Source organism: Moschus berezovskii, chromosome 13, assembly GCF_049115385.1.
Source record: "Moschus berezovskii isolate FMDL1 chromosome 13, NW_MosBer_1.0, whole genome shotgun sequence".
In the NCBI taxonomy this organism is placed as follows: domain Eukaryota; kingdom Metazoa; phylum Chordata; class Mammalia; order Artiodactyla; family Moschidae; genus Moschus; species Moschus berezovskii.
In genome coordinates this window covers 50241067-50264611 of record NC_142472.1, presented here as the reverse complement: position 1 = coordinate 50264611, position 23545 = coordinate 50241067, and the positions used below count along the sequence as shown (strand labels likewise).

The 23545-nt window shown below is 40.4% G+C and overlaps 1 protein-coding gene across 2 annotated transcripts in view; it reads right to left on the bottom strand.

The window, feature by feature from the left end:
* Window positions 1–23545, bottom strand: part of MPHOSPH8 (M-phase phosphoprotein 8) — a 49394-nt gene that overhangs the window by 18027 nt on the left and 7822 nt on the right. For both annotated transcript variants that reach the window (XM_055426426.2, XM_055426425.2), the window contains exons 2-4: window positions 19189–19344; window positions 4396–5217; window positions 985–1084 (exon numbers count right to left, since the gene is read on the bottom strand). In XM_055426426.2, the coding sequence (XP_055282401.2) occupies window positions 985–1084; window positions 4396–5217; window positions 19189–19344 (1078 nt within the window). The remainder of the gene's footprint in view (window positions 1–984; window positions 1085–4395; window positions 5218–19188; window positions 19345–23545) is intronic.

The following is a 23545-nucleotide window of genomic DNA, read 5'->3' as shown; positions in this document are numbered from 1 at the left end:
CAGGTGTGGCCTTCTGAATTTAAGGAACAGACTGAACATTCACAGTAAAAATGTACCTGAAACTGACAGATACTCAGAGGAAGAAAAAGTTCCTAACTACTTCTAATCTTATGGTATTTTGAATCTCCAGTCACTCTCTGAAGAGAGGCGTAGAACTGCAGTATTACTATGAAGAAGCACGGTCCCTACATCACACTCACCTGCACACAAGTCATCAAAGCTGTTCCCTCCCAGATTCCATCAACCCTGCTACTTCCTGCCAAGTCTGAACTGAGGCTTAGAGCCCAAACTCACTTTTAGTATTACCTCAGTTACACAGTTTGTGGGAGAACACTCTCAAGAAATCATCCATCTCTTAGAAATCACTGCTTCCACAAGAACTTGTTTTCCAAGTACTTTTTGGTATGTGAACTGAAATATCCAGTTTTATTCAAACACTGTAATGGTGAACATTTTATAAAGTACTTGTTCTAGTACTAACATGCACTGCAGATTCTTAATTGAGTTATATCTTGATGTGATCAAAATGCATATTAATTGTATTTATACAAATGACACAGAGCTAAACACAATAAACAGAAATTTATCTCAGCATCTACTATAAGAGATACTTACTTTTCTGTCAAAACTAATTTCCTGTCTCTTTCAAGATAATGTATTCCCACCAGAATCTAAAACATTGTAAATTGACTATATTTCAATGAAAAAATTAAAGTTAAAAAAAAAAATGAAGATAACGTATTTCATCTCATACCCAAAAGGAAAAAGAACAAGGTGATCAGATGGGGGAAGATATACTAATAACATACATTATGTAATAAACGAAGATTACTGGTAAACAACAGTAGTATAATGTTCTCAAGTCCCCCGTGAACAAATTTGCTACTCAATGACCTTGCAGCTTAGACGACAGTCTGTCTTCACAATGAACTAAACTGTTTGTCTGAAACACCACAGAAACGACAAATGTCACTATTCACTCACTCTTTAATGCCTTGGGCTCTTTTCGGCCTTTTTCTTCCTTGTCCAAATCTTGCCTTTTCTGGTATTTTTCTTTGGGTTCATATTTTTTGGTTTCTCTCTCCTGAAAAAGACACATATAAGACCCCAAACACAGACAGAGCTGATACTGATTCTGAAAACTGGGAAACAGGTTCCTGGCGTTAGGCCCCCCTTCTGTGAACTGTGCATATGACCCCTGACACCTATGTCTTTGCTCATGTCAACTGCTTCACTGGTCAAGTTTACCCCCAACCTCGACAATTCACAAAATATCACATTCAAAACCCAACACCAAGTTTCCTTGAAGAATTTTTTATTACTAATAATAAAATTCCAAAAAACTTCACCTACATTCCTATTAACCAAACAAAACTGTTTTTAATTCTCCACATTGTTCCTCAGATCTCTGTAATTTTACAGATAATTTTGTTGTTTAAAATTTATTTTTCTTTATTTACATTGCATAGATATTTTTACTTGACTGTGTTTATATATGTATGATTTTCTCCACCGTAACATTTTGTAAATGTTTCTATTTTTGCTGTGCTGACCTCATAATGTTTCAGTGGATATTTAACAGTCCCCAACTACTATATTTTCTTAACCTTTTCCCTCATGACTAGACAGACTAGTACAGCATTAGTTTAATAACAGAGCAGGACCCCCTTGGGGCCTTCCCAGGACAGACCCCCCACCACCCACCCCATATCCTCTGCTGCAGCTAACCACTCTGGAGAACCTGGGTAACAGTGTCTGGTGCACACTTCCTGTGTAGTTTTACAGATGTGAAATCCCCTACCAAAAGGAAGGTGTTAACTGCCTGATGACCATAAAGACACGGCCCTCCCAAGCCTAATGGAGTCTGCTGCTGCTGCTGCTGCTAAGTCACTTCAGTCGTGTCCGACTCTGTGTGACCCCACAGACGGAAGCCCACCAGGCTCCCCCGTCCCTGGGATTCTCCAGGCAAGAACACTGGAGTGGGTTGCCATTTCCTTCTCCAATGTGTGAAAGTGAAAAGTGAAAGTGAAGTCGCTCAGTCGTGTCCGACCCTTAGCGACCCCACGGACTGCAGCCTACCAGGCTCCTCCATCCATGGGATTTTCTAGGCAAGAGTACTGGGGTCGCTTGCCATTATAAGGATCAGTATTAACCCTGTGACACCACTGCTTAATCTCACCATCAATGAACCAGAGGGTTGTGCACCACTGATCACAGGTCCTGCCACTCCCTCCCTCCCTCCCTTCCCCCGGGCCTTTAAAAATAAAATGCTGAAACCCTCTAGAGAGTTGGGGTATTCAAGCAGAAGCCACACCCATTCTCCTTGCACTGGGGCCTTTCCCATAAAGGCTGTCCTTTTCTTCGTCACAAGCTGGGGTGGGAAGACTGGCTTCACTGCACTCATGTGGGATCTTAGTTTCCAACCTGCGCCCCCTGCAGTGGAAGATGGAAGTCTTAGCCACTGGACCACCAGGAGAGTCCACTGTGGCTCAGATGGTAAAGAATCAGCTTGCAATGCAGGAGACTGGGGTTCGATCCCTGGGTCGGGAAGATTCCCTGGAGAAGGAAATGACAACCTACTTCAGTAATCTTGCCTGGAGAAGTCCATGGACAGTGGAGCCTGGCAGGCTATAGTCCATGGGTCTCAAAGAGTCAGACACAACTGAGTAACTAACACACAAACACCAGGGAAGTTCCAGAAGTGGTATATTCTTAAAACAACATGGGGAAAATATAAGTAGGATGTGAAAAGCTAATAGAATAAACAGACAAAGCCCTAAACTTTATTTCACAATGCTACATCGTATCTGAATTCCTCTAAAAACCCTCACTTGTTCACAAATTAGCCCCCAATTTTCTAGCTGCAGTCAGTCCAAAAGAAAGTCTGGATTAGACTAAGAGAAAAGTTGAGGCAGTTTCAAAAGCAGGATAGTCAGCATTTATAATGGCTTCCCACCAGTCAGACTAGTGGGAAGACCAGGGCTTCCCTGGTAGCTCAGCTGATAAAGAATCTGCCTGCCTGCAATGCAGGAGACCTGGGTTCGATCCCTGGGTTGGGAAGATCCCATGGAGGAGGGTATGTCAACCCTCTCCAGTATTCTTACTTGGAGAATCTCAATCTCCATGGATAGAGGAAAATACCAGGCTACATACAACCCATGGGGTCACAGAGAGTAGGACATGACTGACTGAGCAACTAAGCACAGCACAGACAGATTAGTAGGGGAACTGTCTCTTTGGCATTTTAACTATTTTAAGCTGGTTACTGATAAGTAACAGCAGGCAAGGAAAAAACTCTGAAAGTCAAGTCAGAGCCACCCTTTTGAGAGACATTTGCATCTCTGAGGGAAATCTCCTCTGGCAAGGGCGTCTTTAAGCCTCTAGGAGTTCTCAAGTGGCAGGCGAGGACTCACCAGTCAGTGCAGTAACCTGGCCCTTGTTTAAAGTGCTTCTCTTCCCAGGACTGGTTCCCCGTTCTCAGCATCCTCTTTTGTCTTTGGCTGAGGGTGGTGTTTGAGGTAAGGGCTTCATACATTTTGGAGAGTTACTCAGTTTTCCTAGGTTTCTTTCATGTGTATGTGTTAGTAAACTTTTAATTTTCCCCATGTTAATCTGTTTCATGTCAGTTCAATTCTATAGCAGCCAGGCAACCTAGAATCTAGGAGGGAGGAGAAAATCTCCCGATAAAGTATTAACTCCCTAATGGTAGAAGAACTTCTCTTATAGGCACACATCAGAGATACTACAAGGTCGGCTTCAAATCCAAGAAATAAAGCAAACACTTCAATAAACCAAGTTATAATTTTTCTGTCTCCCAGTGCATATAAAAGTTATATTTACACTATAGAATTAAGTGTGCAACAGCATTATGTCTAAAATAGCCATACCTACCTTAATTAAAAAAAAAAAATTGTATTGCTAAAAAATGCTGGCTGTAGCCTGAGATTTTTGCAAAAATAAAATCAAAGATCACCGATCACTAACACTGTAAAAAGTACAATAATAATGAAAAAGTTTAGGACTTCCTGGTGGTCCAGTGGTTGAGACTCCAGGGGCATGGGTTCCATCCCTGGTCAGGAAAGTTCCACACAGGGTGGTCAAAAAGCAAAACAAAAGTTTAAAATACTGCAAGAATTACCAAAATGTGGCACGGAGACAGGAAGTGAGCAGATGCTCCAGGAAGAATGGCTTAGATACAGGCTTGCCACAAACCTTCAGTCTAATAAAAAATGCACTATCTCCTAAGTGAAACGAAATGAGGATGGGCTGTGCTCCACTGTCTCCAAGTCTTTACTTAGAGCACCAGCCTGAGTGGAATGTCCCTGTGTTCTGTCAGACGCAAACCTTAGTCCTTAGTGGGATCCAACCACCCTCCACCAGGATCTGCGTACTCACCTCCCCCGGGGAGTCTGTGGGCCTGGACATCCTAGGCGGTGTCAGGGCAGAGGCAGGCACTGGCTTATCCAACTCTGTGCTGCTTTGGCCTTTGTCTTGATTCCTTTGCTTTTTCTGTGTAGTTTTCTTCTCTAAGAAGAGATTCTTGTTTTCTAGCTTTTTGCTCTCTTTAAGTTCCTCTGTCCTTCTCGGTTTCTTTTTTTTCCTCCTTGCTTTGACCTCGTCCTCATCAGCACTTACACTGCCATCCTGCTGTATATCAGAAGCAGCATCCAGACTGGCTTCTTGCTCAGCTTTATCTTTAGCACCTCTAAACTTCTGCTTCTCCTCTCTGTTGTCAAGCTGTAAATCTTCACAGTCCTCTTCCTGAAGTGGGGAATCACTAAGTACGCCCAGTTCAGAGTCCACCTGAGATTCAACACATTTCTCTTTTTTAGTTTTTCTAATTTCTTTGGAATCGTCTCTTATTTTAGTCTTTAAATCTCTTATTTCACCCTTTTTAACTTTCTTTAACTCCTTAGTTTCTTTTATATCATCTTTTTTGGGCTTTTTGGATTCCTTTAATTCTTCTTTAGCTTCCAAAATTCTTTTCTTTGTTCTTAAATCAAAGCCCAAACTTTCAGAGGAGCTCTCCAGGTCTGGTTTGGGCTTGTCTTTCAGTTTCCCAGTCTTTGCTTTCTTCTTTTTCAGGTCGTCAGGGCTTTTCTCTTCCTTATGCCTTAGTTTTTTCTTTTTCTTCTTTGGAGAAGTGTCTTCTTTAGTCTCACTCTGTTGATCACTATCAGAGTTTGCCTCAAATATGTCATTATTTAGGGACAGTCTCTATAAAGTATAAGAAAGATTAAAAAACTCATTAAGAACACAGTAATTTAAAAGGTTTTGAATACTCGTACAAATGAAATCTGGTAGGAATTTTTTTCCCTCCAGTTTCTCAACTTCTTAAAATTGTTTATGTAACTGAGGCTGTATAACTTACTTACATTGCTAACTTAAGAAATAGGTCTTGGAGGTGACAATAAGCATCAATTTATGGAAACAGAGAAACAGAGAGGGACAGAAATTATAAGTGCTGATGGAGGTCCTAACAGTCGTATGTATGGTGGGTTATGTATAATTTCAACTTCAAAATTTTCAAAACACCAATAAGTAATTTGTAAAGATTTATTTGATGACAGAATAACCTTTTAAGAATTAAGTATCTGTCTAGATATAAAAACATTATGCAAAGCATTTTTAGGTCCTATTTCCCCACATTCTCTTCTAAATAACTTGGGGAAGGACTTGGGGAAGGACAAGAGGGAGAATCAAGATAGGTGCATTTTTAAGTTTTCCCTGTGGTGCTTTAGCAAAGACCACCACCAAGTTTAATAAGGTAGTGGAAATGTGGTGGCACTGGCAAAACTTTTTGACTCTTCCTATAGCACTTCATAAAAAAGCAACTAGTAAAATAGGAGGGAGAGGGGTAAAGCACAGTCTTTAAAAGAATGACATGGCCCAAGGACAGGACATAAACGGTTAGAACTAAGCAGGTCTGACAAACCTAGACAACGTATTAAAAAGCAGACACATCACTCTGCTGACAAAGTTCTGTATACTCAAAGCGATGGTTTCTCCAGTAGCCATGTACAAATGTGAGAGCTGGACCATAAAGAAGGCTGAGCCCTCAAGAATTGATACTTTTGAATTTTGGTGCTGGAGAAGACTCTTGAGAGTCCCTTGGACAGCAAGCAGATCAAACCAGTTCAATCCTAAAGGAAATCAACCCTGAATATCCATTGAAAGGACTGATGCTGAAGCTTCAATACTTTGGCCATCTGATGCAAAGAGCTGACTAACTGGAAAAGGCACAGATGCTGGGAAAGATTGAGGGTAAGAGAAGGGAGCAGCAAAGGATGATATGGTTGGATGGCATCACTGACTCAATGACATGAGTTTGAGCAAACTCTGAGAGATAGTGAAGGACAGGGAAGCCTGGTGTGCTACAGTTCATGGGGCCGAAAGAGTTGGACATGAGTTAAGTGACTGAACAATGAACAACCAGGGCCAAGATGATGAAGACGTCCACTAGACCTTGAGCCTCAGTGTATGCTCACTGTAAGACATCAGCAGGCTAAGTGACACACCCAGAGGCATCATGACAGTTCCAAGAAAGTGGAAGTGTTAGTGGCTCCATCATGTCTGACTCTTTACGACCCCATGGACTGTAGTCTGCCAGGCTCCTCCGTCCATGGAATTTCCTAGGCAAGAATACTGGAGCGGGTAGCCATTTCCTTCTCCAGGGGATCATCCTCACCCAGGGATTGAAACTGGGCCTCTCAGGGAACCTGAGCCACCTGGGAAGTGTTGACAGTTCCAAGGTCGTGCATAAAAGGTCAATAAGTGCCCCAATTTTTGGAAATCCCCACCCATTCTCCAAAACAGCTGGAATACTCCTCCTACTTATCAGCCTATGAAACTACTCACCTATAAAAACTGACAATCTAAAACAAACAAACAAACAAACAAACAAACAAAAACCTGACAATCTCATAGCTTGGGGCTGCTCTTGCCTTCTGAGATGGCCCTCACTCTGTGAACTCACTTCTTACCTATCATTTTGTCTCTCACTGAATTCTTTCTGGGACATCAAGTACTTGAGCTTCATTAAGTCCCACGTATGATCAGGGATTTAAAAGACAGTGGGTTGAAGTCCCAACCTGAGGTACAGTTTCACTGGGACAGCAAAACAACCCCCGCCTCCCACCCCATGCCACAGACAACATCTACAACAAAATTAAGTGTCCAGGTGTTTCAATGAATCCCAGAATATAAGCTGGTAGAACAAACATTGCAGGCGGTAAAGAATCCTGCAATGTGGGAGACCTGGATTCAATCCCTGGGTTGGGAAGATCTCCTGGAGAAGGGAAAGGGTACCACTCCAGTATTCTAGCCTGGAGAATTCCATGAACTGTACAGTCCATGACTGAGTGACTTCCACTTTACTTTTCACTTTAGGAACAAACTAGTAATAGCAGTAAGACCCCTGTGGTACGAATATCCATACCGGAGCAAGCAAAGGTAGCAAGGAGAATGGAAGAAATCACTCAAAAGTCTAGCGGGTCTCCGTGAGGGGAGCTGCTGAAAGGGCAGGAGCTCTGGGCACTGGATCATGAAGGGACGGTCCAGGTTGAGCGTTCTCTAGAGTAACCAGCCGATGCTCCCTGCCAGGTGTACTGGAAAAGGCCCCACCATGAGAAACTGCTGAGATCAGATTCCAAACAAAGAAGGTGAGAGAAAACAGAAAGAAAATAGAAGATTCAGATATAAGTGACGGTGGTGGCAGGCTACAGCCTGTAGGGTCACAAAAGAGTCAAACATGAATTAGTGACTATTCAACAATGGTGGTGGTGGCAGGGCGAAACCAGAGCCCAAAAAAACCCCTCATAAAGTCTGAGGTTATACTGTCTAATTCTTCATAAAATAAATAAAGCTTGCTCCGCAGTCATGAAGCTAAAAAATCTATCTTGTTCTCCTTTGCCTCCTAAAATTTCAAAAAAGTAATTCACATAAATATAAGCAATATAAATTGATTAGAGCAGAGTATTTTATTAAATCGTTACAAGAGAAAGCAGACAAAGGAACAGAGTAATTAACCTAAAAAGAACAACAGCATGCAAGAGAGACACACCTACTGTTAAAAAGAAACAACAGGCCCCAAATGCAGTTGCTAATCCTAAGCTCACCAGGACAAATACCTACCACACTCAGAACTATAAACCAGCAGTCTAGAGTTTCCTGATCAGCACTGGTGAAGTACCTGCCCTAATGACCCCCAGCCTCTCTGTGAGGGAAGGTGATCTGGTCTGAAATAGTCTCAGTCTTTATTTTCTTGGGCTCCAAAATCACTGCAGATGGTGACAGCAGTCAGGAAATTAAAAGACGCTTGTTCCTTGGAAGAAAAGCTGTGACGAACTTAGACAGCATATGAAAAAGCAGAGACATTCATTACTTTGCCGACAAAGGTTCATCTAGTCAAAGCTATGGTTTTTCCAGTAGTCGTGTATGGATGTGAGAGTTAGACCATAAAGAAAGCTGAGTGCCAAAGAACTGATGCATTTGAACTGTGGTGCTGGAGAAGACTCTCGAGAGTCCCTTGGACTGCAAGATCAAACCAGTCAATCCTAAAGGAAATCAAACCTTAATATTCACTGGAAGGACTGATGCTGAAACTGAAGCTTCAATACTTTGGCCACCTGATGCGAAGAACTGACTCACTGGAAAAGACCCTGATGCTGGGAAAGACTAAAGGCAGGAGAAAGAACGACAGAGGAGGAGATGGTTGGATGGCATCACTGACTCAATGGACGGGAGTTTCAGCAAGCTCTGGGAGTTGGTGATGGACAGGGAAGCCTGGTGTGCTGCAGTCCATGGGGTTGCAGAGTTAGACAGGACTGAGCGACTGAACTGAATCGTCTCCATCTGCCAATTACAACCTTTCCTTTCATGAGCTACTGGGAGCATCCTTCTGTTTGTTAGATAGATGCTGTCTGATTCATAAATTGGATAAAGCCAATTAGAGCTTCAAATTTACTCAGTTGAATTTTGGTTTATACAAAACAGTGAAAATAAAAGAAATTGAGGCATCAGGTAAAAAATCCAAGTCATTCATAAGAGAAAGAAATTCTGATTTGTCATTAGAGAGCCGTATTTCAAACTGGGTGTGGAGGGAAAGGGAAGGATGCAAGAAAATAGGTACTAATTAACAACATCAAATAACCTATTTATCAAATTGATAACCACAGAAAAGAAAAAAAAGAATGAATCCAAGTAACTTTTGAACAATCACCACCCGAACTGAATACACTGTAGGAACAAAAACAACTGTAAATAAATTTGGAATTTCACAGTAGAATGGGCATAGTAAATCTGAAACTAATTTCTAATTACTGCAGGGCTCAGTAAATGACTGCATACAATATTAATGAACACCAGAGTTCTCATGGAAGAAAAGGGAGACAGAACTACAGACACTAAGAATGACAGGAAGACACAGTGGTGATGGACTGAAATTAGATATCAATATGAACTTGACTTAAAACTAACATGTGTTTTCCCCTTTATCTCTGTCTAAAGGGTCTAGAAATAATGATATCCCAGTAGCAATAACTGTATCTTGCTTTCTAAATTCTATTCTGCCATAAAAAGAATCAAGATTCCCTGAATAAAGGTTGGTGCCAGGGCTGGAGCAGGAGGATACATGGGGATACTTTGTCCAGGGAGCAAAGACGCGCCCAGACAGACAGGGAAACTGCAGAGGACACAGGAGCTCACCTAGAGGGCCTCAAACCAAGGGTGGGCCTGTTTTAACAACAGCAATCAAATAAAAAGACTCCAAGAGTGTGTACCGGTACTTAAAAAATTTAAGGGGGAGGGAGGAGCTGCACTTTATAGGATACAAACTAAAAAGCTTAGAAAAACAAAATTATAAAAGTTGTTATTTGCAACACCACAGTAATAACCGATTAAAGCAAAATTATTCAAAATTATCTTAAAATCATGGGTGAGAGGTTGTTGAAGAAGTGATTCTCAGTCTGAAAGGTTACTTATTATTAGGTTACTTACTATTTTACAGGGGAAAAGGTACCTTTAAAAGGGAAGAAAAAATGATAGACCTCACTTTATCATATAATTATAATTTAACACCAGCAATGAGATAACTAATGCAGGACTCACCTATCGATGTCATGTACCTTACCGATAGAATACATGTGCCCAAATGTCTATGCTTAATCTACAAATCATCTCATTTCAATTTTAAAAAATACTATTTGTGATTTAACATTAATTGGCATCCATCTCGGAGAAGGCAATGGCAAGCCACTACAGTACTCTTGCCTAGAAAATCGCATGGACAGAGGAGCCTGGTGGGCTGCAGTCCATGGGGTCGCTACTAGTCAGACAAGACTGAGCGACTTCCCTTTCACTTTTCACTTTCACGCATTGGAGAAGGAAATGGCAACCCACTCCAGTGTTCTTGCCTGGAGAATCCCAGGGACGGCGGAGCCTGGTCGGCTGCCATCTATGGGGTCGCACAGAGTCGGACACGACTGAAGCGACACAGCAGCAGCAGCAGCATCCATCTGGTGTGCTGTGATTCATGGGGTCGCAAAAAGTTGGACACGACTGAGCGACTGAACTGAACTGAGCATCCATCTAATTCCAATTTTAAAAATGTTATTTGTGATTTAACATTAGAATCCCAGAGATGGTGGAGCCTGGTGGGCTACCATCTGTGGGGTCGCACAGAGTCGGACACGACTGAAGTGACTTAGCAGCAGCAGCATCCATCTAATTCTAGTGTGAAGAAGCTTCTATAAAACAACTGGCCTGGATTCTGAAAAGGAGTGGGGCTCTGGGGGCTATTAGATGAGAGGAAACTGAGAAGACAGGACAGAGCTCAGTGACGGACCCCCCAGGACTACCAGGAAACCTGCACAGTGTGGCCAGATACCGGTTGCATCTGTGACAAAAGCACTGCTGCCATGATGCTGCTGCTGTATCACGGGTCCTGACACAGACAAAGGTCTCTGCTGCTTTGAACAAATACACACACAGAAACCAAAGGCAAAGCCTACAATTCAATCAAGGCTCACCGGAAAGCCACCCCTCTGCTTTAAGCAAGTTCTGTAGGACACTTGTCTACAGAACTACTTGCCTGTAGGAGACCTTCTCGAATTTCCCTCAATCCTGAAGAGTTGACAACTGACTTCCACCTTCTTGAAACAGTGGTGACGCCTCGTTTCCAAACAGAATACCCTATTTTTACTTAAATTTTCTACATTGATAAAGGGGGCACATTAAGAATTGTTACGTCTTCTTGGAGAACTGAAACCTTCCTCATTATGTAATGTCTCCTTATCAACTATGATTTTTTTCAAGTGACTCATTTTTAGTCAGTCTCTCCAAAGCATTTAATGAAGTTTTCTTTGAAAAAAATTAAAAAAAAAAAAAAAAAAAGGGGGAGAAAGCAGGGTGGTGGTGGGGGCCGAAGAGGAAGAACAGACAAAGCTTGCTAGACAAAGTTTTGACTAACTGCTTCAAAAAATTTTTAAATGAATTCTAAAACTGAATTTTTTCCCCAAAATACAGTCAATCTTATAGTCAGATTATCAGTTGAAACAGAGTTAATAAAAAAAGTATCCCACACGTACCACCAACTCCCCAATCTACATTTCTAGCCCAAATCTTCCTCTTCAACTCAGACCAGACCCATGTTTAAAGTGGGAGACTGGCCATCTTCACTTGGACAACAAACAAGTAACTAAAACCTCATGTGTTCAAAACTGGAGCTGTTCCCTAAATAACACGATGGTCTATCTAGGTTCCCAATCCAGTAATTCAAGTTGTCTCTTGAGTCTGCTCTTCCCTTAGACACTGACAGTCGTGCATCAATTCTGCAGCCTCATCACCTCAACTCAGCTCCTCCCTTCCCCACTTCCAGAGTCAGTTAGCGTCTCAGAATCATCTTCCCAGTAATGTAAGTAGTAAAGGCAAAGGAATGTCAGAATTACAAAATCACAAGCTGTAATGAAATAATGATTCCAGGTAACGACTATCAGTGGCTCCTAAAACCTACATATGAAATGTGAGGATTTGTCACGTGGATCAGAATGAAACTCCTCATCTCGGAGATTCTGTTAACCTCATGGGAGAGGAGTCAACTAGACAAGATGGGAATTCTGACATGTTACAGCAAGGCTCACGACCATCCATGCAAAATATCAATTAAAAAAACCAATAAACTCCTGTGCAATCCTGCTTCTACATTTGCTCCCAGTTCACAAAAACATGGAGGGAGAGAGGAACACGTTAAAAGACACCATGTGCTCAAAACCTAGAATATGGGAAACTCTACAGAAAAATATCTGGTCTCTTCATCAAATAGACATGATGGGGAAAAATGGGGGAAGGTTATGGGAAGAAGCTGTTATAGATTAAGAGAGATGCAGAGATTATCAAGGATATATAACATCCAGACCTTTTTCAAATCTCAATTCAATCAAGTCAACAAAGACAAGCTTTGTTTGAGACAACTGAGAGAAATGGAATAGTTTATTAGATATTAGAAGGTATTAAGAAACAGTGTAACTTCACAGTGTGAAATTATCTAGCTGATTTCAAATGAACCGCCGGGTTAGTTGCTGGGGTGATCCAGCCCTGGAATAACTGGCCAGATTCAATGAAGTCAGGATAAAAAATTCGTTACCAACTGATAAACAGGTATTAGATGATAGAAAGGAATTAGTGTTAACTTTAAAAATAACTAAAAGTGAATAAAATTAAAACCACACATATCACAAACCTGAGCACTTTCAGTACACTAGTAATCTGTCTTTTTACTTACTTGAATAGTTTCACACACACAACAAGCATATTATTTATTATCCAAATGAAGGCAACTCTGAAAACGAAGGGGGGCTCTGATCATGATTACAGTAAGTCAACAGGCATACAGTGGGGCTGACTCAAGCAGGTCAGGGTCAGTCACCCTCCTCCACTAGGTCAACACCCGATGGACAAAGTGTGATGACAAAATCACCGCCCAATATACACCCACGTCAGGGTCACTCCCTCTAGCTAATCACCTCTGGGAAGCATGAGCTCTTCAATAGTGCAATCACTGCTCAAATAACTTTTGGAAGTGCACTTTTGCACTGTTAGAACCATCATCATGCATTTTTTTTTGCACACATAAAGGAAGCATCACTAGAAATTACTTTCCTGCATGACATTAATATTCTTATGAAGACAATTCCAAAACAGTAAGTTTAAAAACATTTTGGTTCATAGCACTACTGGAATAAATGTTTACTTCACAAAATGTACACTTTTAAAAATAAAGCTTATTTGGGTGTGCAAATTCTCATTCGTTAAGAGTACATATATTACTTTATAGCCAGTATTTCAAGAAGCTAAAAAAAAAAAAAAACCAACTTTCCTCAGAAAAATTTTAAAATAAAGGCAAAATTATCTCTTAGCTGAGGAGTAGGGACACAGGTTAATTATTAAAAAAACACAGCTGTTTGCTGGCTAGAATGTGTCCTGATAATAAATTATTTTAAAAAAAAGGTAGAAGGCAAGTATATGGAACTATTCTTAAAAGTAAGATCACACATGGACAACTTGTAAGGCTCCTCAAGAACAAGATAGATATGATCTGTTTTTGTAAAACTACGACCATTTAAGGGTTTGGCCCATTTGAAACATTTGATATTTACTGGAAAAAAAAAAAATGCTACCCTTAAAAAGAAAACCAGGAAGGTAAAAGCAGTAAAGTGTTGCTGTGATGGTCCAGCAGAGGTTATTCTTTGTCATGTAACATCCATCATCAGAGTTCTCAAGGAAACCAGCCAGTGCCTAGCTGTGGACTTTTAGCTGACTAAAAATGAAGGTCTAGACTGTATCACACAAATCAACGTTAAACACTACTTTATTGCTTTTTAAAAAAATCTTGAACTACCCGACGGTCTGCAAAAAGATAGAAAGGTATCCAAATGCTAAAAAAAGTATTTTAATGAACAAATACCATTTCTGCATGATGTATATTTTCTGGTGAATAGAATCAACAATCACTTTTTGGTAGAAAACATTTCTATTTCTGTGATGCTGACTGACTCACAGAAATAGAAATTGGTAACACTTTTCCATACAGTTTTTCACAGGCGGCACATGTCTGTTTCTTTCATCAACAGTGATGACGAGGTGAATGAAGCATTTCCTCCTACTCTCTACTTCTACACCTAGAGTGAGAGTCACAAGAACTTATGAACAGCAAAACTATTTTGCTAAAGTGGGAAAAGGTTAATGAGTAGTTGCATTTTTGCCATAGGCTTGTCTACCGACACCATTCAATAATTAGGTTAAAAGTCATAACAAGATAAATACTGGAATAATGTATAAATATGGGTTTCCCTACTGGTTCACTAAAGAATCTGCCCATAATCTGGGATCTGTGTTCGATCCCTGGGTCAAGAAGATCCCCTGGAAAAGGGAATGGCTACCCACTCCAGTATTCTTACCTGGAGAATCCCATGGACAGAGGAGCCTGGAGGGCTAAAGTCCATAAGGTCGCGAAGAGTCAGACATAACTGAGTGACTAACATTCATTTTCATACACTGTTATATTTAAAATGGGTAACCAACAAAGTCCTACTGTATACCCCAGGGGGCCTGGACAGGAGGGGAGTTTGGAGGAGAATGGATACATGTATATGCATGGCTGAGTTGCTCTGCTATGCACCTGAAACAATCACAATGTTGCTAATCAGCTATACCCCAATATAAAATAAAAAATAATTAAAAAAAAAAAGAAACAGGGGTTTCAGTCTTATAAAGATTCAAAATGTTATTAGTGCCTGGAATTTTAAGTTATTTATAAAATAGTACGGACAACTTAGACACTTTCTAGTGGAAAAGTATCGTCCCTAAAATTAGGACAAGAATTTTTAAGCTTAAGAAGAAGCCTCAAACCCAGCAGTCTATCAGGACTCGTTCTCATCCAGACTCCTGTGCAAGTTGGGTTGAAGCAGAGCCCTGGTGATATGATGGGACAACAAAGCCAGTGTTCTATGAGTCAAGACTTTCTGAGAAAAGTTTCAGCAAACTTATCTCACTAATAGTAAGTGAAAGTGAAAGTCACTCAGTCGTGTCCGACTCTTTGTGACCCCAGGGACTATACAGTCCGTGAAATTCTCCAGGCTAGGATACTGGAGTGGGTAGCCTTTCCCTTCTCCAGGGGATCTTCCCCACCCAGGGATTGAACCCAGGTCTCCTGCATTGTGGGCAGCTTTTTTACCAGCTGAGCCACAAGGGAAATAGTAAAGTTTAAGATAAATTTAAGAAAATTCAATCAAAATGTCTAAATTTTGAGAGCAATATGAACCAGTCACCTAGTACGACGGGTGCATTTGTGTCTATAAGTATTTTTAGTGAAAGAAATAGGCAAGGAGGGAGTAGGCACCCATTCTAGAAAAGTGAAGTATGACTATAGCAAAACACTTAAGGAAAAAGGCTCTAATCTGAACTCATAAAGGATTTCCTTTACAAAAATTTAAAAAGTACTAAAGAATTTCCTTAGTAATTTAAAAGCTATTTATTAAAGACCCTGCCACTACAGCATACATTTTAAAAACTGGTAATTCCACTCTTCTAAACTCCGGCAGTTGGTGATGAACAGGGAGGCCTGGCGTGCTGTGATTCATGGGGTTGCAAAGAGTCGGACACGACTCAGCGACTGAACTGAACTGAAACCAATTTCAAACTACAGCCTAAACCAAAAGAAAGCCTACCACAGTGCCTGGCTCTATCAGTACTAACTGGTGAACTGAGCCTAGTTACTTAGTTCATTTGAGTCCCAGTTTTCTCAGTCTAATCCATAAGAGAGATGGCCGGGTATCTGGTACATAGAGTACAAGCACTAGCCAGGCAGAGGTGCCTCTATCACTACAATTATTATTAACAACCACTACACACAGTCACGGAGAAGGCAGTGGCAAGCTACTCCAGTACTCTTGCCTAGAAAATCCCATGGATGGAGGAGCCTGGTAGGCTGCAGTCCGTGGGGTCGCTAGGGGTCGGACACGACTGAGCGACTTTACTTTCACTTTTCACTTTCACACATTGGAGAAGGAAATGGCAACCCACTCCAGTGTTCTTGCCTGGAGAATCCCAGGGATGGCGGAGCCTGGTGGGCTTCGGTCTATGGGGTCACACAGAGTCGGACACGACTGAAGTGACTTAGCAGCAGCAGCAGCACACACAGTCAAGTCCTAATACTGCTTTTGTCATTTAAAAGATACTAAGTATGCAGTAAAATTCAAACTGTAGGGAAAGAAGGGATCAATGTTCAGTCCTTAAAATAAAAACTTCAATAAGAAATTTTGTTGTGAGTGATTTTCACTGTATATTAATAGATCTAAGTTCAAGAACATCTGTCAGTCTAAAAAATGAAATTATTTCTAATAAAAAAGAAAGCTAAAAGCAAAGAGAAGAAATTGCACAAGAGTGGGTTTGATTTATAAATAAAAGCTATAAATGAAACTTAAAACAGGAAATTCTCAGAAGATTCATAAATAAAGCCAATTCAATAATGTGTGGAATACAAGAATCAAAGACAAAACAACAGATAACCCCCAAGAAGGAAACCCTTGAGCCAAATTTGTGCATTAGTTTTAATGTTATCCCACTTTCAACCACCATCAAGTCTTTTTCCAAACTGCCGATAAAGGAAGTTTAACTCATGAGTTCCTTTGAATCCTTTATCCTTCCTTAGCATCAACAAGAGCTCCTAAAAAACAAAGTGGCTATAAACTGAAGTGGATATAATCAGACTTGTGAATAATCTGAAATAGATTAAAGGTATAGCTTTTAAGTTATAGATTAAAAACTATAGCTTCATAAAGTGATCTAAGAATTGTTTTAATTAGCAGAAAAGTCAGACTTAGAAATATGTTTCTAAAGCTGATTAGTTTTACTAATCACTATTTCACACCCAATAGCTGTGAAAAGAAGAGAAGCGAAAATCAAAGGAGAAAAGGAATGATACACCCATTTGAATTCAGAGTTCCAAAGAATAGCAAGGAGAGGTTAAGAAAGCCTTCCTCAGCGATCAATGCAAAGAAATATAGGAAAACAACAGAATGGGAAAGACTAGCGATCTCTTCAAGAAAATTAGAGATACCAAGCGAACATTTCATGCAAAGATGGGCTCAATAAACGACAGAAATGATATAGACCTAATAGAAGCAGAAGATATTAAGAAGAGGTGGCAAGAATACAGAGAAGAACTGTACAAAAAAGATCTTCATGACCAAGATAATCACGATGGTGTGATCACTCATCTAGAGCCAGACATCCTGGAATGTTAAGTCAAGTGGGCCTTAGAAAGCATCATTATGAACAAGACTAGTGGAGGTGATGGAATTCCAGTGGAGCTATTTCAAATTCTAAAAGATGATGCTGTGAAACTACTGCACTCAATATGCCAGCAAATTTGGAAAACTCAGCAGTGACCACAGGACTGGAAAAGGTCAGTTTTCATTCCAATCCCAAAGAAAGACAATGCCAAAGAATGCTCAAACCACTGCACACTTGCACTCATCTCACACACTACTAAAGTCATGCTCAAAATTCTCCAAGCCAGGCTTCTCCAATATGTGAACCGTGAACTTCCAGATGTTCAAGGTGGTTTCAGAAAAGGCAGAGGAACCAGAGATCAAATTGTCAACATCTGCTGGATCATTGAAAAAGCAAGAGAGTTCCAGAAAAACATCTATTTCTGCTTCATTGACTATGCCAAAGCCTTTGACTGTGTGGATCACAATAAACTGTGGAAAATTCTGAGAGATGGGACTACCAGACCACCTGACCTACCTCTTGAGAAATCTGTATGCAGGTCAGGAAGCAACAGTTAGAACTGGACAAGGAACAACAGACTGGTTCCAAATTGGGAAAGGAGTACATCAAGGCTGTATATTGTCACCCTGCTTATTTAACTTATATGCAGAGTACATCATGAGGAACGCTGGGCTGGATGAAGCACAAGCTGGAATCAAGATTGCCAGGAGTAATGTTGATAACCTCAGATAAGCAGATGACACCACCCTTATGGCATAAAGTGAAGAACTAAAGAGACTCCTGATGAAAGTGAAAGAGGAGAGTGAAAAAGTTGGCTTAAGCCTCAACACTCAAAAAACAAAGATCATGGCATCTGGTCCCATCACTTCATGGTAAACAGATGGAGAAACAGTGAAAACAGTGTCAGACTTTATTTTTTTGGGCTCAAAAATCACTGCAGATGGTGACTGCAGCCATGAAATAAAAAGGCTTACTCCTTGGAAGAAGAGTTAGGACCAACCTAGACAGCATATTAAAAAGCAGAGACATTATTTTGCCAACAAAGGTTCATCTAGTCAAAGGTATGGCTTTTCCAGTAGTCATGTATGGATATGAAAGTTGGGACTATAAAGAAAAGCTGAGTGCCGAAAAATTGATGCTTCTGAACTATGGTGTTGGAGAAGACTCTTGAGAGTCCCCTTGGACTGCAAGGAAATCCAACCAGTCCATCCTAAAGGAAATCAGTCCTGAATGTTCATTGGAAGGACTGATGTTGAAGCTGAAATTCCAATACTTTGGCCACCTGATGGAAAGAGCTGACTCATCTGAAAAGACCCTGATGCTGGGAAAGATTGAAGGTGAGAGGAGAAGGGGACGACAGAGGATGAGATGGTTGGATGGCATCACCGACTCAATGGACATGAGTCTGAGTAAACTCTGGGAGTTCGTGATGGACAGGGAGGCCTGGTGTGCTGCAGTCCATGAGGTTGCAGAGTCGGACATCAGTGAACAACTAAACTGAACTGAAACCTGATTAAATATAAAAGTATGTGTGGTATCTGCAGTAGTACTGTGAATAGCACAAAAGGTATTAGAAAACACAATGTTCACATCATGGACAAACAAGAAAAATTTCAACACTTCTCTTCTCCCCACTTTCTTCTTATTTGTAACTTAATCAACATGTCCAAATTATAGCTGTTTGTCAGCTGCAATCAGAGGCTGGCTACAGAAAGAACAGTTTGGCAAAAATCAACAAAAGCATTCTATGAGAATCAACTGGCTATACAGAGCTTACAATAGAAATGCTGTATATTTCATTTTTCCTTGTAAATTTCATACTGAACATTTTGTATACCATTAAATTTATAGTAAATTTATTATATTAAAAAAAACCTACTATGAGATAAAATATAATACCTGGATATCTTTCTTCACTGATTTAGCTTTGTTATCTGCAATTTTCTTCCTAAATTCAAGAAGAACTTCCTTACAGTCCTCAAGGTGAATCTCAGGCTCCCAGGTATCATCATCTGCTGTGTATCCTTTCCATCGAACCTTATAAAGGACCTTACCCTGTAACATAAATTAAAAACAAGCAAATAAAGGATATTAGACTTGATTATAGTTCCAAAGCCATACAGTTGCTGAGAACAAATGAACCAACTTAAAATGGAGATTAAAATCATGATAAAAATGTTCATCTAAAAAGAAAAAAGTTCATCTCCTGAGATCATTTGTGAATTCCTTAAAACACATAATGAAATTCCACCCAATCCAAGTCCAGCTACAGTTTCTCCTCTGAGGGCAACCGCTTACCACAGTGGAATAGTAAGACATGAGTCACATTTTAACTTCTGTCCCCTCCTAACATGAACTGGCCTAAAAGCATCTCTTAAAATAGTCTAAGATAGAAGTTAGTGACTGTAACAGTTTCTGGGGAGGAGGGCGGAAGGAGAGTTCATCTTCGATGTACTTTATATATGGTACTTTTCACTTAAGTAATTTTTAAATTAAAAAAATAAAATTTTAAATAACAACAATAATAAAATGTGTGTGGGGGAGTTCTTCTCCTGAAGCAAGTGGCCTTAAAAAAAAAAAAGTATCCCTGGTGGTCCAGTGGTGAAGACTCAGCACTCTCAATGCAGGGGGCCGGGGTTCAATCTCTGGTCAGGGAACTATATCCCACTTGTTCCAACTAAAGATCCCAGGTGCTGCAACTAAGACCTGGCACTGCCTAATAAGTAAATAAATATGAAAAAAAAAAGTATCACACCAAAGGCAAAAACAACAGAAGCAAAAAAGTCATACTACATCAAACTAGAAAGCTTCTACATAGCAAGTCATCAACAAAATGAAAAGGCAACCGCCTGAATGGGAAGATACTTGCAAGTCATATATCTGATAAAGAGTCAATATCCAAAACATATAAAGAACTGAGAACTTCCAGTGGTTAAGATGCCAGGCTTCCAATGCAGGGCTGTGGGTTCGATCCCTGATCAGGGAACTAAGATCCTGCATGCCACATGGCCAACAACAACAAAAAAAGAGAACTGATAGAACTACAACTAAACAGTAAAAAAAAAAACCCAACTGGATTAAAAAATAGGCAATTGTGCTTCCCTTCAGTGGTGAAGAATCCGCCTGCCAACGCAGGAGACGCAGGTTTGATCCCTGATCCGGGAAGATCCCACATACCAAGGAGCAACTAACCCCATGCACCACAACGAGCTCTAGATTGGGAGCCACACAAGATAGGCTTCTGCAGGACAACTGAAGTAGCCCCCGCTCACCACCACGAGAGAAAAGCCTGTGCGACAATGAAGACCGAGCACAACCACAACAAATGTAAAAAACCCGAGACATTACCTCACACCTACTAGGTCAAACAAACAAAACCACAGAAAATAACAAGTGTTGGTGAGGATGTGGAGAAATGAGAACCGTCTCACACTGATGGTGGGTATGTAAAATGATACAACTGCTATGGAAACCAGTCCAGCAATTCCTCAAAAAGTTAAACAGAATCACCTTATAATCCAGCAATTCCACTGTGAGGTATACACCCCAAAGAACTGAAAACAGAGACAGATATTTGAACACACATTTCAGGGCAGCATTATTCACAATAGCTATAGTGGAAAACAACCCAATCAGTCAATCAATAGATGAATGTATAACCAAAATGTGGTATTCAGCCTTAAAAAGGGAGGAAATTCTGACACATGCTATGACATGGATGAACCTTACAAACATGCTAGATGAAGTAAGCCAGGCACAGGAGGGAAATATTTATGATTCCATTTATATGAAGCACCTACAACATGGAAACTCACTGAGACAGGAGACAGGGACTGAGAGAGAGAGAATAGGGAATCAGTGTTTAATGGGGACAGAGCTTCACTTTGGGAAGATGGAAAAGTTCCGGAGCTGGACAGAGGTGCTGCTGCATATCACTGTGGATGTACTTAATTACCCCTGAACTGCACACTGAAAAGTGGTTACAGTGGAAACTTCAAGATACACATATAGAATGCATATGTATGTGTTAATCGCTCAGTTATGTCCAACTCTTTGTGACCCCATGGACTGTAGTCCACCAGTCTCCTTTATCCATGAGATTTCTCAGACAAGAATACTGGAGTGGGTTGCCATTCCCTTCTCCAGGGGATCTTCCCGACCCAGGGGTCAAACTCAAGTCTCCTTCACTGCAGGCAGATTCTTTACCATCTGAGCCACCAGGGAAGCCATATGCATAAACTACAACAAAAACATTTTAAAGTTCCTTGAGTCTTTTGTCCATTTTTCTTGCTCATTTATAAGAATTTTTCTTTTTAAAACCTTTGTTTTTGGTCATGGCACACATCTTGCAGGATCTTAGCTCCCCGACCAAGGATCGAACCTGGGCCACAGCAGGCACCAAGTCCTAACCACCAGACTACCAGAGAAGTCCCTTTCTTTTTAATACTTGATAACTATTAAGTCTTTGTCATATATATTCCAAATTCTTGCTTCTCTAGATTTCTGGGGTTTTTTTGTCCTTAATAACACCCTCAATTCAATAGTTCCCGCACGATCTGCAGAGCACCATTCTAGCTCTGCTTTTAACACTGTCTGATTTTATTCACACAACCACCAAGGCCACAAATTTTCCAAGCTGAGTGCCCTCCCAGGTCAGCCCCCAGTCATGCCCACACTGCCTTCCAGAGACACTCTGCTACCTGTAGGAAAACTCAGTATCAGCCTTTAACAGGGTGAAAGTGAGAGATGATGGGAAAAGTATATAGCCTCTTAACTTTCAACAATAATCCTGAAAATCTTTATAATTTTAAAATAATATTTAAGAGCCTACGTAGGAACTTCCCAGTGGTCCAGTGGTTAAGACTCTATGGTTTCACTACAGGGTGAGCGGGTTCAATCCCTGGTCAGAGAAATAAGATCCCGCAAAGTGGCCAAAAATAAAAAACAGTCTGTCAGTTTAATGGTTCAGTTATACAGCTGTTGGGGGGGGTGCGGTGTCAGTGATTATACCAACTGAAAATGTATGCACATTCTCTTAAGCAAAAGTGTGGAAAAAGAAAACTATTAGTATACCACATTGCAAGAGCTTCTGTGAAGGTGTAGTTAAAACGAGATACACCAAGGTGAGACAGCATGGTTGCATAATGCTGAACTCCGCTGTACCAATGGAGGCAAAGGAAAAAAGCCTTAGTCAACAGTGTGTTGTACTGCCTTCAAGGAGTGGTATTCTAGGTCTTGGTAGGAGAAGTTACATGAGAAGTTACACTGTTACAGCAGAGTGGGAAAATGCCTTAATGTACCAACAATAGGGCATGGAAACAAATGATCCTTGCTTTGGGGCCACCTGATTTTTGTGTGCATAAAAATGCTAAATTTATTACTCAAGGGAGCTTTAAATTAAACACACCATTTACTTTTAAATAAGCAGAAGAAAAATGTATATATAGGAAAAAAATTAAGTCAATATTAACAACTGGGGGATTTGAGTGAAGGCATGTGGGAGATCCTACATAATTCTTGCAGCTTTTCTGATTTAAAGGAAAAAAAACTAGAAAAGTTTTATTTCAACAGTGAACACATATAAATTTAATATTAGTTATCAATTAAGTTTGATTTAGTCAATGACAATGAGGAATATTAATAATCATTTTTGAGTATAAGGAGTATATCTTCAATTTTAGCTCCAGACTTGATTGATAAATAACTGCCTTTATTTCAGCAGTTTTGCTTCATTCATTCATTCAATAAATGTTTACAGAGGGTCACTATGTGTACAGCAGTACACAAAAGAAATGAAATCGCTGAATTATACTTTTTTTAAAAAATAGGAGTACTGTCAACACAAATATTGCCCAAGACTTTGCTGTATACTAAAAAATTTCATGACAGTCTTGGGACCTATAAACTTATCTTCAAAACTCCCACAATGTCTATTTTCTTGATAGCTGAGCTTAACCCATGAGCCAAACTATAAGGAAGCAGATGGTCCGCCTATCCTCTTAAGATTCTATATACTAGATAATTAGTTAAAAAAAAAAAAACCCAGTGAGTCTGAGTGTATTATGAACATGAAATTAAAAAAAAAAAAGCACAACTGTAATTCAGTTCAGTTCAGTTCTTTGCGACCCCATGAATCACAGCACGCCAGGCCTCCCTGTCCATCACCAACTCCCGGAGTTCACTCAAACTCATGTCCATCAAGTCGGTGATGCCATCCAGCGATCTCATTCTCTGTCGTCCCCTTCTCCTCCTGCCC